At 55.8% G+C, this 18,498-nt stretch overlaps 1 protein-coding gene across 3 annotated transcripts in view; it reads right to left on the reverse strand.

The window, feature by feature from the left end:
- RXRA (retinoid X receptor alpha) overlaps positions 1-18,498 on the reverse strand; it is an 86,208-nt gene that overhangs the window by 15,983 nt on the left and 51,727 nt on the right. For 2 of the 3 annotated variants that reach the window (XM_084798791.1, XM_084798793.1), the window contains exons 2-4: positions 9,272-9,537; positions 5,851-6,001; positions 5,111-5,290 (exon numbers count right to left, since the gene is read on the reverse strand). In XM_084798791.1, coding sequence (XP_084654917.1) covers positions 5,111-5,290; positions 5,851-6,001; positions 9,272-9,537 — 597 coding nt within the window. Of the gene's footprint in view, positions 1-5,110; positions 5,291-5,850; positions 6,002-9,271; positions 9,538-11,377; positions 11,426-18,498 lie in introns of those variants that run through there. The other variant, XM_084798792.1, reaches the window with a different exon arrangement.

An 18,498-nucleotide genomic window follows, 5' to 3' on the forward strand; every position in this document is an offset into this window, starting at 1 on the left:
GGGCCCTCCAATGTGGCTGCCAGCGCATCTGGGTTAGGGTCACTCCACAAGTCACAGGGGACTCTGGCACAGGGCCTGGGGAAATCAGCCCACCAATACTAAGCAGCCCCACTGACGGGCATCTGAACAGACCAATGGCAGGCATCGGCATCCCAAAGCCAGATGACAGACTCTTCGGCCTCAGGCTAAGACAATGACAACTCAACAGGCTCAGGGTCCCAGATGAGAAAAGCAAGTGCCACAGCAAACTATGTGCTCTGGAACTAGACGGTCCACTTTGAGCAGCTGCGGTGCTTCAGGCAACTCCTTTAGCATCTCTGTGCCCCCACTTCCTGTAAAACGTCAGTGCAGAGCCTGCCTTCCAGAGGGCTCTGAAGGAAGCACCTGAGCAGGCTGGCTCCACCCTGCTGGCCCAGTTTCACTCCCCAGAAAGGGACTTCCTTGCTCTCAGAGACTGCCCTGGGATGTGGGAAGCCCTGAGGAAGGCAACCCAGAGCGCAGGCCCTAAGAGCAGCCAGCTATCCCTGAGAGCTTGGCCCTGGGTGGGTGAGGGGCTCCTCACACCTGCCTCCCATGCGGGGGCAGCTGAGAATTAATTAGCAAATGTTTTGTGAAGCACTTTGAAGCCTCCAAGGGCCCCAGCAGCTCAGGGCGGCATCGTTATAAATATTATCGTTTTATTTATAGACGGCGGAGGGGGCAGAGGGAGCGGGGGATTTATGTTTTGCCAGCTCAATCACCTTTTAGACGCACTCATGTTTGACTTATGCTCCACTGGCGCCGGGAAGCCTCGGGCGGGAGGCGTCTGTAAATACAGAGCCTCCTTATCCTTCCAAGCCCGCGCAGGCCTTGCGGGGGAGGTGGCTGCCTCAGAGACTGAGGTTCCCTCCGCCTGGCGGTGATGCCTGCAGCCTAAGGTTCAGTCCTCCTGAGAGCCAGCTGCAGCTGAGCAGGAGGTGACCAGTGCACCTGGATCTCACTTAGGACACACAATCAAAGTAGAGGGTTTGGGGACTGCTCAGCCACTAGGCCCAAGCAGAACGGATGGAGGGGGTAGGGTGTCAGGGTACAAGGGACAAGAGTAATGCCTCCCCTGTTTGGGGCTCTGCCAGAAACTGTGGCCATCCTTTCCCCCTTTAAAAGCCCAGATCTGAGCCCTGAGATAGGCAGGACCAGGTTCCATCAACATGCACTAGCCCAACCGGCCCTTCTTACACCCCGGCAGTGGCTGTCCAGAGGCCGCCCAGTGCATCAAGGTCCTTGCACCTCAGGAGATGGCCTTCCCTCCCTCTCAAGGACAAGTCTGACACAAGTCTCAAGAAGAGTGAAGCCACAGACAGACATGCATACATGCACAAACACAGATACAGCACAAAATACACCATGGCTGCCATGTTCCGACCCCACTACCAGCTAGGCTTGGGCTGTCTTCTGCTCTGTTCCACCAACAAGGCCCATAGTTCAGATGGGGACGCTCGGACCAGAGAGGCAAGTCATAAACCTAGAGAAACAACCAAACCAGGGCTAGCTCCCTACAGTGGAAACGGTGGGATCATCCTTGTCCGTGCACATGTGTGCATGCACACACACACACACACACACACACACACACACACACACACACACACAAACACGAAACTGCCATTTCCGCACCCAAATGCTCCAGAGCCAGAGGACAGGGTGCAGGAAGCTAAGAGAGTCAGGAAGGAAATGCAAAGAGGCCTCAGGGGAAGGGAGCTGAGGATGGGGTGTGCAGTGTGCGGCCTCTCTAGCCTGCAGACCATCGCACCTGCAGGCCCCCCAGCCCTACCACCACCTGCCCCAGCCAACAGGCCCAGGCTCAGCCTGCGAAGGGCACTGCCCACCCCCAGCTGGGGAATGCTGCCAAACAAGTCCCCGTGGCTGCTTGCACATGCAGGCCCCTGCTATTGCCCAACACAGATGCTATCAGCCTGCAGTATCCTTCATCAGCCTGAAGCCAGGGCGCCTCTCCCAGGGCAGGGCTACGCCACGGGGAGACACAGCCTTCTTGTGGTCAGCTCCCTCCTCACAGCACCTCTACACCAGCCTCGGTTTTCAGCACTATGTGTGATCAAGCCCGGAAGACAGAGATCACGAGATTCGGGCTCCAAGCTTATTGACTGATACCTACCAGAGCTGGGTACATGGGGGGCTAAGTTAGTGCCAAAGGCCCTGGGTTGGAACCTGGCCTCACAGCTTCTCCAAAGGCTGTCAGGATGCAGCCAACAGCCCCACCCACTACTCACAGAACTCTCTTTCTAGTGGTTAGCCCGGGAGAGCAACAGGAATCAAACATAAATTTACTCTGGGGACTGGTCCAGACCCCAGGGTGGGCTGGGAGCAGCGTCCACTACCTAAATACAGGTAGAAGTGGGAACCAGCCCTTTAGAATCCTTCCAGAGACCCCTGCAGGGTCGGCTCCCAGGCTGCTCTAGTGCCAGCCATCTCAAGAGCAGGCTGTGGACTAGGGCCACGGACACTGGAAAATGCAACAGGTCTCTTCCCCTCACCAAGGACCAGCCATTGGGTGGCAGTGCCCACCAGGCCGAAGGCCCTCCCACCATCTTATAGCTGCCCACAGATACCCTGTGCAGCCCCAGCTGCTACATCCGGGACAAGAGAGTGCTTCACAGGGCTTATACTGTCCAGCTGGGACAATGGCATGGGGTGGGGTTGGGGTGCATCTCTGTACAGGAATGGGTAAAGTATTTCTCAGAGCTCAAAACACTATCACAGCATGGCCCAAGGACCACAGCAAAAGCAAATGGACAGCCTGGAGTCCTCTTCTTTGTACCCCACTTCTTCTGTGCAGGATGGGTAGTGCACAGGCATGGGGGGGGGTGAACATTTTATGTACAAGAACAGGACCGGGGGTGCCCAATGCCTCGCCCACAGGAAGTATCATGATGAGTCCAGCCTCCCCACCTCATGACTGTGCATTCCACTGGGACTAGGGGACATCTTCTACAGTGCCTGTATCTCTGACAAGCCCAGGCAGCTGGAGTCTGAACATCAGCCCCCAAGAGCAACCGTGGAAGCATTGGAAGAAATGGTCATGTGAGCTAGAGGGTCCCTCGTGGGGTCAGAACTGTAGTGTCCACCACATGCCAGGTCAGCTAGTAGCCTTGGCTTTCACAGACACTGCTGTCTTCAGCTGGCACACAGTACTTGATCTGTCCACGCTTAGAGGTCAGCCTGGCCATATCCCTACACAGAGCCATGCTCACCACCCAAGTCTGGGTCAGGGACCAGCTCCCGAGCTCTTGCTGACCAAAGCCAGGGACCTACCCACTTATCCAATGGTCACTTTCAAGGGACAGGAGCTCATACCCAGAACCCATTAACTGTGCCCGTCACCAGGAACAACAGCACTGACAAAGAGCGGGCTCAGCTCCTGGGAGGCTCACACAGCCCCATTTCCACCTCTGGCCACGGCCCACCCCAGGTCTACCCACTCAAGCACTTGTCCTCTAGAGGATGTGCTGTGTTGACTATTACCAGTAAGTGCTCCCTGAGGGCATGTGGTACCAAAAGGATGGGTCAGTGTAGCCCTCCCTAGGCAGGGCAGTCCCAGCAAGATGCCCTCCCTGGCTGGGAACACTCACACACACACACATTGCAGCCCCACAGCATACGTTCTGTATCTGCTGCCCCACCAGCAGCACTGGGAATGAGGACCAGGCTGCTGGAACCCCCTACATCCCTGCTGACCACACAGCATGGACAAATTCCATAGGAGTGCAGGGCTTCTCATGAGCGGAGGACCAGATTGTACCCAAAATGGGGTCAATGTGAAGAAAAAGGCTAACTAACCCCAGCACTGGCCCTATTCAGGCTAGTCCTAGATGGGGCAATTGAAGCACTGGTGGGAATGTGGAAGGACACACCATAGTCATTGGTCCCATGCACAACTCAGGGAGCTGAGAAGCTGGAGGGGCAGGACTGGAGACTCAGTGACAGACCCTGCCTCCCAGAATGCCCATCCCCGTGAGGCCTGGGCCTAGGACTGATGGAAGAGGCTCAACCAGGCACCTACACGCACACGTGCACACACACACACACACACACACACACACACACACACACACACCTAACCAGAGAACTGCTGTTCCACATGCAAGGCCAGAAGGAGACAAGACAGCTAGGGAATGTAAGGGTCTGGCTACACAACTTGACATGTGAGACCTCTGGGGAGCTGCCTAGACTGCCACCTAGCTCTCCTACACATCTTGCTGATAATACAGGCTCAGGGGACCTGTGGGTTAACAGATGAAACTGGAAGTGGCCCTGAGAAGAGGGGGAGCCCAATATGACCCTGTGCAGGTTCAACAGGAGCTGGGGGATACTGTGGTGGTCTCTAGACCCCCCCTCCCCCACTGCCCCAAATGTGCCTCACATCACGAGCCTCCCTTACAATCTCCTCACTGGGCAGTCAGAAAGCTGGGCAGCTAGCGACCACGTGGGCACCACTGCCTCTCTTGCCACCTCCCTCACTCCCACTTCTACTTCCAGCCTCCTCTACTGTGCTTCCTCCCCGGTGCGTGCTCTCCAAGAATGACCTCTCCCAGCCATGTGCTGGCTCACCCCTGCCAGAACCTCAAAAGGGGACCATTTGCTCAGCTCCTGCCCTTCGGCTCAAGCTGCCAGTAGGACAGGCCTGGCCTGCCTTATCTATGCTACAATCCCAAGACCTAGCCACACAGCAGGCACTCAGTGAAAATCTGGTTGGGGAAGGGCTAGCATGATTCAGGCAAACTATACAGACAGTAGTCTTAACAACACAGGCCAGGGCTCAGGTGAGCACTGAAGAGAGAGAGCCTTGTCACTGGACGCATACAAAGGAACCTGCCAGGCTATACCAGAGTCTGGCAAACTGCAAAATTCAGGCCTGGGCTCTGTACTCAAATACGCACGCACGCGTGCACACGCGCGCACGCACACACACACACACACACACACACACACACACACACACACACACACCACCCACCCCCGCCCCCCCCCACAACAATGCTGATGAAGAAGACAAAGGAGGACTCCCAGGTCTGATGAGTAGAGTGCGCAGGGCAGGAGGGTGTTCAAAGCCTACCTTCCCTCTTCATGCCCATGGCCAGGCACTTCTGGTAGCGGCAGTACTGACACCGGTTCCGCTGCCTCTTGTCGATCAGGCAGTCCTTGTTGTCACGGCAGGTGTAGGTCAGATCTTTACGTACTGTCCTCTTGAAGAAGCCCTTGCAGCCCTCACAACTGTATACCCCATAGTGCTTGCCTGTAGGGTGGGGTAGAGGCATGGGTGAACTGCGTTGATAAGCCCCTCACCCATGTGCCGAGCGTGCTGCAAGCAGGAGCTCTGTCCACAGGCTTCAGAAGCCCTGTCTGAGTTCAGGCTGGACGCTGCCTGGCCTCCCTGCCCATCAGAGAGCAGGTCCACTTCTCTCTTATCTTCTGGGGCTATGGATCACCACCCCTAAGGACCAGCATCACCAACAGTGCCTGGGCTATTGTGCCGTGGAGGAGTGTGGGTGTGGTTCTCAGTTCTCAGGCTACTGGGGTTCAGCGGCACAACATAGGACACCCTTTAACCGGCATGGTCTTGAGAGGAGGCCAGCCATCTTCTCCTGGCATGCCTCTCGACCACCCTTCCATCCTAGCATCCACCTTAACTGAGAGCAAAGCGAGGCCCCTGGAGCTCCCAACCCACCCCTTTCTACAGGGCATAGGAGGCAACCCTGGGTTCCTGTCTCCTTGGACCCAGCCCAGTGGAAACCCCTAGGGAGACCCTGTGAGCTCTAGGCAGGTATTGTGCCCCTGCCCACCAGGCAGTCCTACCTGAGGAGCGGTCCCCACAGATAGCACAGATGTGCTTGGTGAAGGAGGCCATGTTTCCTGAGGGGTGGGCAGGAACCTTGAGGACGCCATTGAGGCCCAGCGGGGGCTTGATGTCCTCACTGCTGCTTACGGGGTTCATAGGTGAGCTGAGCTGCAAGGGCACGAGTCGGGGGTGGGGGGGGGGGTAGGTTAGCACTCTCAGGCACTGAGGACTGCTGGGCTTCCTACAAGAAAGCACTCCACTCTGCAGAGCCTCACTCGGGCCACATGGCTAAGAGGACCCCTCCCAACAGACCGAGGCCACTGCACAGAACCAAAGAGCTCACAGAGCCAGGGATCTCATGCCTCTCAGTCCCGAACAGGAGGCTCACTTACACACCCCACTACCCACCTAGGAACTCCCATTTCCACCCAGCACATGAGAGTGCAGGTACTCTGGGCTCCCCCACCATCCACGTGAGGATAAGAGGCCCAGGCTCAGGGAGGCAGAGGGCTGGGCTCCTCCTGCTTCCTTCATACCACCCCCACCCCACCCCACCCCCACCCCGCACGACACTGGTATCTGGAGCAGGACACAAGTGAGGAGAGCTGGTGGACATCAAGCTATAGGGCCAATATGGCCATCTTGGCACAACCTTTGCCTCTCCCAGCCCGCTGGCCGCTGGGGGCAAGCGTGGGAAACTCACCCTGTCACCCAGGCAACAGCTGCAGCGTCGCAATGACACAGCAGTTTTGGTTCCGCAGCTACAGCCCAGCTCTGCAGTAAAGCACAGGGCCCAGAAGCGCTTCCCTCTGCCTGCCTATCTGCCAGGGCTGCCGAGCCCAGCTGGGTAGTCCCCCCACTTCTGAAAACCCCTGACGGAGGCAGAAAAACCAGCTGTACAGCTGCACTGCCCTAGCATAGCCCCTGCTGCCCCCTGCAAGGGGAACCTCACCTCCTTCCTCGGGGCCTCCTGCCCCCCCCCCACCTTTCTCATGGGACAGGAAAAGCTCGGGGGCGGGGGGCGGTGGGGGGGGTAGCATTCAAAATGTTTCAGCCGAGCTGGCCAGTGCTGTGAGCCAGGCAGTGAGGCTCTGCAAGAATACCTCACTCTGGCTAGCTTTAGGTGGACTGCTGGGCAGCCTGGAGGCCTACAGAGACCCCAGGCTGTGTCAGCAGGAGTTGTAGGGATAAGGCAGGCCCTGGTGGCAGGCAGGGCAGCTCACTGGAGAAGAGAGCAGTCCATATGCTAACTGGTTGACGGTCCTACGTGGGACTCCCAGGGCAGCAGGGAGGCAAGACTGCACACACCCTCCACTCCACTTACTGTATGGGAAGCCTAACCCTGGAGGCTCCTGGAGGTCTTAGCTCTGGGCCCGGTGAAACCCCGATGTCAGGACAGAGCAAAGACTGGGCTATGGCACCCAACCTCACTACCAGCCCAGAGACACCCGCAAGGTTCCTCAGGGCTCTACTAGTGGTCAATCCCGGAATTCCACGGCTTGAAGGATGCTTTTTTATCCTTCCCAGATGTGTGCTCTATCCTCTCCTTCCTCACCATCCCCATGGACCACAGGCTTCATCTCCTGGGACTTCTGTACTCCCTACCCATCTCTCAAGAGACCCAGGGCTGGACAGCCCTCTGCTGAAGGCCAAAGCCTCGCTGGGTGGGGGCAATCCCATTTCCCCTTTCATATCCTTGGCATTTATTTCGGTTCCGCCTCATCGGTGCCCCACCAGGCATTCCCTCTTCCACCCCTACCCCATCCTGCCCTCCCAGGCCAGGCTAGCCCTCAACTCGCCCCACTTGATGGGATACCCAGAGCAGTTCTTAGGCCTCCCTCTGCTCTCAGGCTCTGCATGCTCCTCACGGCTTCGTTCCCTATCTGGCTGGCTACAGGCATCACCAAACACCCACAGTGGGAGATCAGGAGGATCAGAGACCTCAGTGCCTCCTAAGCCCCACATCTGGGCACTTGGAAAGTGACAGGGACGCCAGCATGGCCAGATAGGCAGGTCTGGAGAGCAGGAGGGAACATCCCCTTGGCCCTGTCCTAGTAGAGCCCCAAGACCAAAGGAGACACCACAAATGAGGTACAAAATGAGGCTCGGGCACCAGGTGACTGTGGCCGGATATAGCTATATCCAGACCCAGCAAGGAACCTCATGGAACAGAGAGCCAAGAGGTACCAACACGGAAGCCAGGGAGCTGTGAAGATCAGGTCTTCATCTCTCTACCTATGGCATCCACAGTTAGCAAGGGCATAGATCACCTATGATAAAAATAACACGGGGAGGTGGCCAGGTGGTCAGGCCTACTTCTTGCTAGCAGCACCTCAGGCCGTCTGCCCACTTCTGGTGGGCAAGGTGAGGAGTAGGGGACAGGGTAAATAATGGACTGCTCATGAGCAGGAACCCCAGCTCTTCTATGCACACAGGTGCTTGTACTAGTATGCATGTACATTGAACACGAACACACACACACACACACACACACACACACACACAGGGGTGGGGGGGCAAAAGGGCTTAGATAGGATCAGCATAGAAAAACCTGCCAGATTGTCTGGAAGAAAGGCTTAAGAGGCTCAGGCCAGTCCCAACAGGCTACCTGGTGAGGCAGTGAATGGTCTACACATGCACACACAAGTGCTCACAAGAATGGGGACATAGCAGATGGTGTGGCTCGTGGCATGAGGCCTTGGTAATCTAAGGAACATGTAGGCACTGCTAGCCCTGTGGTTCCAGGTGTGCCAGTGTGAAGTGCCACAACAAAGCTACTGGGGATGGGAAAAATGGACAGAACCCACACTGAGACACTCAGAGCAGACAGCAGATCCCAGGCCTGTTTCAGGAAGGAGCCCCCAAAAAGAGGAGGCTGAGAACGACTCCAACTCCCTGGAGTGCCCACAGCAGGACAAGGGCCCTGCTAGGCCCACAGAGAGGGAAGCCAAGCCCTGCAGAGAGCCAGCATCCACAGAGCCAGAGCCCAGGCACAGGCTGCCACCAGGGGCCTCAGGAGAACCTAGGGACAGACATTGCTGAGCCAGGGTGTGCTTTCCCTGAAGGGGCTGAGCCCAGTGGCCTAGGAAGAGGGACCTATGAGGCCTGAGGGATCCTGGAAGATGGGCCCAAGCTTAAGGAAGCAGATACTCCAGAGTGTGCCACAGTCATGGGGACAGGCTTCAGGCTGAGCAGAAGACCAGCTGCAAGAAACGTCAACTGACAGAGCTATAGAGGCCAGTCTGGGTCAGCCAGAGTGAGGCCCAGTCCTTTCCCTACCAGCACGACTCTCTGAGGCTAGCTTTCGTTCTGTAGCCCACTCTCATGAAGAAAAAGTAGAAGTGACTGCTTTGACTATCCACCCCCCCCACACACACAGGCTCATGGCCTGCAGATGAAGTTCCCACTTTCCATCCCACTCCCCAGCCCAGCACTCACCTGAGGGCTACCAGTCCCGAAGCCCAGTGTGGGTGTGGTGGGTACCGACATGGAGTGCGGGCCCATAGGGGAGCTGATGACAGAGAAGGGTGGACCCATGCCATTGATGGGAGAGCTCAGGGTGCTGATGGGCGAGTGCAGCTGCCCGGGGGAGCCCAGTGGAGAGCCGATTCCCGGGCCCAGGGAGGGGTGAAGCGAGGGGGCAGCCATGGAGCCTCGACCCGCTGGAGAGCTGAGGGATGAAGAGTTGACCTGGGTGGAGAAGTCTGCAAGACAAGAAATGGCAGGAAGGAGGGTCAGCACGGCCTCTAGGCCCTGGCCACTCTCTACTCCCACTCGTTCGAGCCAGAGAGGCAAGCCCAGAGTGCCAGGATGCCTCTACCACACTCCAAGAGCTAAAGCATTGTTGGAGGGCCCCTGTAGGTCTGATTGCTATCCATCTTACACTCTCTGGGATTCTAAGGGCACAGCCAGGGTGAGTATTGCAGGCCGAAGGCTCTAAAGTCTGTCACCCTGGCCCCCATGACATGGACTTTTGGGTACCACAGCACCAGACCATTCCAGAGTCCAGGCCCTCGAGCTCCCCTCACTCCATGCACTGGGGCCCATTTGACCCTTGTAGGGCCTAAAAGAAGGAAGGGACCAACAGAAAAGGTGACACTGGCCCTTCCCATGTGGGAGGGGAGCTTCCAGGTGGCTTTGTGAAGGGGCTGAGAGTGTGCCAAGCACGAGACCGGCAACCCACGGAGCAGGGGTGGGCCTAGGACCCACATGCCAACCTTCCATGCAGGGTTTCAAATGTGAAAAATCTTAGTCAGGCCTCCCCAACTCCAGAGCCTGGAGAGGTTCTTAGGTGTGCGGTCTACTGCCCACAGGCCTGGCAAGCCCTGGAAAAGACCCTGAGGAGGCTGCACAGAGCAGAGATGCATGGCATGCTAGAAGCAGCAGGTGCTCAGTGGGAGTTGCCATCCCCATTTCCCTCCCTTTCTTCTCATCTCTTAGAGTCTTGGCCTTTTCTGTCACCTTACTGCCATGGCACTTGCTTCTGCTGAACGGCGAGGAACGGCAGGTGTATGCAGTGAGTGGCTAACCCCAGATAAGGGACACAGGCTGGTTGTACTACTCGACACCCAGCTCATCCTGGCTGTGTCCTATCATGTGACCCAAGCAGGCAGAAGCCCAGAGGGGACACTGGAGGGCACCACACCAGTCCTGAGACAACACTGGCACTGTGGATGGGACTCTCAGACCAGACTTGACTCTGGCCCATCCTGAACCTGGGGCCCAGCACAGTGGTGGGTGATCCCAGCAACTGGACCAATACCAATTCCAAGCCAGGAATGCTACAGAGGCCCTGCCACAAGGGCCAGCCCTTCAGAGAGCAGCCTAACCTATTTCCATCCAAAGGCTCCCAGGACTTCTTCCCTGCTTCCCTTCAAGAGAAGGATGCAGTAAGGAAGTCCCACTGCTGCCCTGACTGACAGAAGGAACCAATTCCATCAGCAAATGAGCTTCATTTGGCCTGCCAGGAACCCTTGCCACTTACAAAACTGGGAACAAACCAGCTTGTTAAACAAAACAAAACAAACAAAAACAAGCCAATTTAAGAAATCCAGAACTAGCTGAGCGGGGTGGCGCACACCTTTAATCCCAGAACTAAGGAGGCAGAAGCAGAAGGATCTCTGTGAATTCAAGACCAGCCTGATCTACAAAGTGAGGCCCTACCTCAAAAACAAAGGGCTGGAGAGATGGCTCTATGGTTCAGAGCACTGCCTGCTCTTACTGAGGACCAGGGTTTGGTTCCCAGCACCCACGTGGTGGCTCACAATTGTCTATAACAGCAGTTCCAGGGGGTCTGATGCCCTCTTCCAGCCTCCATGGGGACTGCATACTCACAGTACACGTTCACACAATACGTAAGAAAAAAATCTCAATCCCAGAACCAAGCAGTAGTAGCACCTTCTAGGCAAGACAGGAGCTACAGACCAGCTCGATAAGCCATTAAACTCCATTCCAAGATGGGGTAAGAGCCTCAAGGAAGGGATGTCGGGCAGCCAGACAGAAGAATGTGTCTTAAAGGAACAAATACAAAATCCAATTGCTTACACAAGCCTGGAATGTCTTTGTTTTGACGTCAACTGAGTTCTTGTAACCCTGTCAGAAAAGCAACCATCTCCTACCTATGACAGAAGAAGGATCCAAGAAGGTTCGTGAATAAGAACCACCCCAAAGGCAAACTTACCACAATCTGCATCTGCCCCTAGGCCAGGCAACCATAACCATTTCCATACCACAGGGATACCTGGAGGCCACAGGACTGACCCATTGCAGCCTCTTCCCACAGATGAGGAGACCTAAGCCAGCTTTCCCCTCCCCGTGCCTGTTTCATCGTTTGAGATGTGTGCTACTCTGAGACCCTGCACACCACCAGGCTAAGCCCTCATTTGTAACCCCTTTTAGCCCATTTGAGGGACACATTTTGCTAACTCTGAGCCCTGAAAAGGCCTACTTTTCCTGGTCTTTGAGAACACGATGAGGGCATGACCAGAAGAGAAATCCCTGATTCCTCAGGCTCTTGGCACCACCCTGTTCATGGGAGGGCTTGGACAACAGGAGTGACAAGAGGTCTAGGGCAACTTGTCACACTAAGGGTGGCTCTCATTTAGCCATGACAAGTGTTTCTGCTCAGGCATTCAAGGAGGAATCCTTGCAGCCACAGGGAACACCTGGAGTGGGGTGAGGGGAGGGGGCCTGCAACAGGGTCTGTGTAAAACTCCTCGAGCCTGAGATTTGCTATAGGAGCAGCAAGACAGGATGAAGAGAGGAGGGAGGGAGGCAGGCTGCAAAGCTGCCAGCTACCAGCTGTACCCCCAAAGCTCCTCTGGCCCTTCAAGGCACCACCCATACCTGGCTCAAGTTGGGAAGTGCTAAGGAAGTGAGCCAAAGCAATGGAGGAGAAAGCAGGCCAAGGTGGCTCAGGGAAAGACTTCAGGAAGAAAGGGAGACAGCAGGAGCAAGAGCCAAGCCTCCAGTCTGGGAATGCGGCTGTCTCTGTGTGGAGGTTCCTTAGGCACCTCTCCCCCAGCCCTCCACCCTGCCCGAAGCCTGGTGGTACAGAGCCAAGCGCCCTGCCCTGCAGTTGTTCCAAGCAGACTGTAAGCCCCTGGAGCTCCAGTGTGAAGGGGGCTGCCACCAGAGCAAGGCCTACCTTGGCAGGTCCCCACTGCCCCAGGCCTCCACCCCAGGCTTTCCTGTTTACAAAGAATGTCCACTGCAGACACCTTCCCAGAGCCTGGGTGACAATGGGCTGGGTGTGTTTTCTGGATCCTTCTGCAGGGAGAAACTAACCAGGAAGGGATTGAGCAAGAAATGCCTTTACATCCTTGCAAAGGAAGCCTCCTGGCTCATCCCTGTATGCATGCAAGCCATGTGCATGCATGCCACGTCTATGTGCACATGTACATGTGTGCTGAGTACATGCTCTGCCTTGTCTGGCACTTAGCTGTCACCACTCTGATAAGCCATGGGGTCCCATAAGGCACAGTTCGGACAGCCTCTCTTTGGAGTTGCAGGGTTGTTGACAGCAGCCATCTCCACTGCTTAAGGAAAACCTCCAACCTCCACACCCCTCTGCCATCGGGCTTGTAAGGATGGAGCCTAGGGCTGCAACGTGCCAGCTTCAGACCCGGGAACCACAGGACACACATACTTCCTGCCCAAGAAATGGCAGAAAAGCCTCAGGAAACTGACTGAGGGGAACTCCAAACCTCAGATTATGAGGCACAAGGAACACATACATAATCCTGTATAGCAAGATACCTCTGCAGGTCTTTGACCACAGTAGCTAGGGACCCTGGGGAAGGAATGTAGCCAGGGGGCTTATGTGTGCCACACGGACAGACAAAGAGCAGAGAGCCTATTTTTGAAAGGAAGATGCCCATCATCCCACACACATCACGAGAGGGCAGAGAGCGCTCCCTTGGTACAAAATTGGCCACAGTATGACTGCTTAGAGATTTAAACAGAGCATAGATGGACTGCCTCGAGCCCGGTACCCAGGGCAGTTCCTTAGACCTCAGAGGGTAAGGTGCAGGAGGCTGAGGGACACTAATAAAACTGAAATGCTGATGCCAGGCACTACTGAGGTTATATGCAAGCGAGGAGCGCCACCCCCAGCAGTCCTGATGCCTCACTGTGTTGGCAGAATGCCAGCCTGCAGCAGGACCCACAGCAGGAGCCCCAGGGAAATCCCACCAACTCCTTTCCAGCCTCTGCTTGGCAGGCAGGGTGCAGGAAGTGCCAGCCCACTGCAGCTGAAGTGGGTGAGCCCCACAGCACCTTCACGGTAGCCAGGGAACCTCAGCTTCTAGAGAGGGGAACTCAGTCATCCACAGCCCTATGGCACAGCAGGGTCTAAGCAGGCTGTGTGTCTGGGTGAACAAAAGTGGACCATGTTGCTGCTCAACCTAGAGCCTGGCAGGGAGGGCACATGGGAAGTGGATAATATGGGGCCACCAAGGAGGGGCCTGAGGAGGGTACTCAGCATGCAGCCAAAGCCCACACAGTGAGCCAGCACCAGGATAGTTGTCATGTTCTAGGCACAGTGCCTTTACCCCCCACCTGGGGGTACCCCCGCCCCCGGAACTGAAACTTTGCAGTGGGTAGCTCATGGGTCCTCAGAGCTTCCTGGGCTGCCCACCTCCAGCCTCCACCTTCCGGAAGTACTGCTTCCCCTGAAGCCCTGGGAGGGAGAAGTGGTGGCCGTGGAGGAGAGTGATAGCCCTGGTCCATGCCACCAGGGCTTGAGGAGGCCAAGGGTGGTCAGAAGAGAAGGGAGGAAGAAGGCAGGCCACGGGCCCCAAAGTGTGGGAGGGGACAGCTTCAGGTTCTGGTAGGCAGACAGATAAACATCACACCGCCAGTGCTAACCACACTGAGAAAGGGCTGCTGCCCACACTTGATGCCAAAGCGACCCCTGAGACTTAGTTCTCTCCTCTGTAAAATGGGCAGCCCAGACAACAGCCCCTGGTGGCCCTGTGTGCCCAGCCCTCCTACAACAAGCCTGACTTCCACTCCCTGAGGAGGGACCCCTCAGTGGTCACCTCACCTGTGAGCTTGGCTCATTCACTGTCTTCGCCCCCCCCCCCTCAGCTTCAGCTCACCACTCTAGGGGCCTGTTCTGGGGTCACCCACCCCTTCCCTCAAAAGCCCCAGCCAATCAGGAAGCCCCAGGCCAACCAGACTCTCCTGGGTGATCAGAAAAAAAGTGAGACTGACTCCAACCCAACTAGTACAGGCAGGTCACCACAGGGGCCCCTCAAGCAGAGAACTCAACCAGTCAGGAGTGAGCCTGATCCAGTCCCAGTAAAGTCTGTCAGCCCACAGGGGCCAGAATGCAGCAGCCCCCTGTTCTGAGCCCACAAAGCCCTGAGAGAAGCAGCAGGGAGAGGAAAACAAAGGCACAGTGAGCAAACACGGATCTCCTTCGCCCCAGGCAACCATGGGTACCCACAGGAAATGAATGTAAGGCTGCAATCCCAGGTACCCACCCGCATGCCCCACAGAGAAGGGTTGACTAGTCCAAAGCTAACTAACTCCCTGGCCCTGGCCCATCCAACCTTCCTCAGCACAGCAGAGATGTCCCAGAGGCCCAGTGGGAAGGCCAGCAATGATCATCCCAAGAGATCAACAATTGTCTCTGCAGCTAAGCACCAGGCCATATGCAGAGAGCAAGCAGGGGGCACACAGGAGGCTGAGCCCTGTGTGGCTGAAGTACGCAGGCCTAGCTCAGAGTGTGAAACTGGGGAAGACCGACTAGTGAGGAGGTATGAAGGGACAGTGAGGGGCTTGGGGGCATTATTCAAGGCCTCTCTCTAAGGGAGGATTACCGTATGTGGAGAGCATTGGTTGTGTAGCCTATCATCAGGGGCAGACACGAAGGTAGACAGGGTCTACAAGCCAGATCTGCAGGGGACCCAATAAGAACCTCTACAAGGTAACTTCAAGGAAGGGTTGTCTCATCCTTTGACCTTCTCTGAACCTCAGTCGGGGTATAAACCCTAAGCCCCACTGTCCTGACCAAATTCTTAACTCCTAGTGTACAGTGTACCACTGCAATGGTTTTCACAGAGATTGGATCACCAAGGCCTTCGTGCTGTATGCATGGAAAACAATATCCACTATAAGGCACAAGACAAGAGCATGGCTGTGAGAGCCTTAAGAAGTACCAATGATTGCTACCTCAGTATCATCACTGTCATCAAAATTACCATCACCACTATCAACACTATCATTTCATCACCATTAATATAATCAATGCCATCACCACCACCACCACCATTATTGCAATCATCATAATCAATCTTCAACATCATCACTGTCATCACCATCATCACAATTGCCATCACCACCCCATCACAATCAACACCATCACCATCCCAGTCACCACCATCATCACCCTCATTAACAGCATCACTACCATCACCACCATCATCACAATCAACACAGCTATCAACTTTTAACATCACCACCAACATCTCTACCACAACCTTTAACAATATCACTGCATCATCAACATTACAATTATCAGCACGGCTACCATCATCATCATCATCATCATCATCATCATCATCATCACCACCATTCCCACCGCCACCTCTCTCCATCACCATCACCATCAGTACACTATCAGTATCCTCATCACCATGCTCTGAAGAACACCTTGCTCTAACCCACTGTACAGATGGAGGCTGGAGCCCAAAGAGGCTGCTGACACGTTCTGCAAGTGGCAAAGAGATGGCACTTTGGGTTCTCCTGATCATATCCAGTGAGTTTTGGGCTGGTCAGGGAGCAGCACAAGGAGGAACAGGAAATAGTGCCTAGCCTAGCAGTTACCTCCCATACAGCCCTGGGTGGTACTATGGTTGGACCTGGTAGTACAGGTGTGGCTAGAGCCAGGCCACAGTAAGAGAAGTGAGAAGCATAGCCAAGACCAAGGAGGTAAGGAGGAGGCCCCCATGCCCAGGCTGTGACTATGCCGGGCAGCAGTCACTTAAGAGCTGAGAAGGGAAGATACTAGCACACTCAGGTGTGAGGGCCACCGTGTCGACAGGAGGCTTCCCTCCATGCCAACTCTTCCCAAAGCCCACAGTCCACAGAGGCTGTTTCCCAAGGTCTCCCACATCACCCCCCATTCCTGTCAGTCAGTATCATCACCCTCTGGGCCAACCATGGTGGTCACTGTCTGGGATGTCTAGTTGCTGATATGCTCATGACCCAGCACCAAACCATAAGAGCTGTCTTCATTCCTAAACTCTTCATGGCTTAGAGATATGCTCATATATCATATATCATATGCATACACACATACATACATACATACATACAATATATATATATAATGTTGGTGGACGGAGGGCACACTCTGGCCAGGTAGAGTTGGACTCCCTCCAGGCCCTGGCTGCATGGCATGTTTCCTTTGTCCGAGTACAACTAGGGGGCAGCAAAGAGAAGACTCCCAGCTGCTCACAGCCTCAGGCCAGCAGCAGACACCTAGCCCAGCTCTAACCTGAGCATTCCAGACAGGCCCAATTGCTGGCTCCTTTGCTGTCACCTCTTCTTGTGAGTTCAAGGTGTCTCCATCGAGGGCAAGGTAGTTTCTTTGGAAAAGATAAATGGGCACCTGTGAAGGTGGTCCCTAGCGAGGGCCTTCAGGCAGGCTTGTCCTTGGAGGCCTGGGAGGGCTGCTACAGGGCCCTGGCACTAGCTATGGGCAAAAAAATACCATCCCAGAGTGCTGCCCAGCACCTGGCTCCTGACCTGGGTACTGTCCTCTCACCTACCCAGGGGAGAAGAAACCTTGATGGATGTTTGTCCTCATTGTGCAGACCACATAGCTGTCCCACAGGGTATCTTAAGGACCGGGACTCCCAACTGGATAGCTCTGAGGCGCCTAACTATAGTGAAAAGCACCCTTCCTTCTCTGCCACAGAGATGACTGAGCAGCAACAGTCAGGCGGCTTCACTACCCTGCCCAGTGCTAAAAGTCAGGAGAGCAGAGAAACAGCTCCAGGACCCTAGAAAATCCTGAGCATCGCCTTCCAAGCCCAAGCAAGGGACCCTTGCGTGGCCAGCCCATCCCTGAGCACAGTTCTATAGCACTGCCCGGGATAGCAGGCAGTCTAACCCAGCCTGCTGCCAAACAGCCAGGCCAAGCCTCTTTCCTGCCTTGTAGGCTGCCAGGGGCTGCCAGGGCCAGGAGCAGGCAAAGGATAGGAATCACATCCATTCATCCCCAGGCTGCGTGAATGGGAGAAAAGCCATAGAGGGTATGACCAGAGGGACAGGGCCACTGAGAAGCTGTGTGATGCCCTCCCGACCCTGTACATTTCACACTCACACGGGACAGGTAACAGCCAACACCTCAGAAACAGACTGCAGAGTAACAGAGACACATCTGGTGACAGTCACAGCAGCTTGGGTCCCCATCCTGTGTCCTCTCTAAACTGGCATGGTCGCGAGGGGACTAGTAAAAACATCACACCAGGAAGGAAGGACCTGCTGCCCTGTCTTGCAGCCAGGCCTCAGCTCTGGGAGGACAGGGCCTTCCCAAGACCAGAGAAGGAGCTGGCAGCGAGCCTGTGCTCACCTTTCTGACAACTCAGGCCTACAGAAACCACCCTCAGCCCAGGCCCTGAAAATCCCAGTCACGATGTGCCAGGCTGAGGGGGGCAGGGGCCGAGGGGACAACATTCTAGCCTGGGACCTGGAAGGATGCTTACCTAAGGCCAGGCAGAGGCCTCTTCTGGACCCAGAAGCCTCCCCTCCAGGCTGTCCCCTCGAAATGTCTGTCCCCAACACTCAGTGGCGCCTGCCCAGACTTTGGAGGAGTGTAGGCGGGAGGGGAGATGGGGGGACTTCGAGAAAAACCCCAACTGTGGCAGGGCGAAGGGGCCCCGAGGCTACAGACTCTCGAAGGCAGTTTCTATTTAACAGGAAGAGAAATGATTGTTTCAATTTGAGCCACGTCGTCGCTCCTGGTAGCTCACAGGTCCCCATCACCCACCTGCCCGCAGCTCTGTCGTGGAACCCACGGAACCCCAGCCGGGCTTCCTGCCCTCCCACACAGTCCCCATCTTCATCTGCAGTCCTGACCAGTTTCAAATCACACTCGGAGGGGCCCTGGGCCATACCCACCCAGGTCCCGCCCACCTACCACAAACTGAAGT

Source organism: Acomys minous (genome assembly GCF_964271855.1).
Source record: "Acomys minous genome assembly, chromosome: 10".
NCBI classification, from domain to species: Eukaryota; Metazoa; Chordata; class Mammalia; order Rodentia; family Muridae; genus Acomys; species Acomys minous.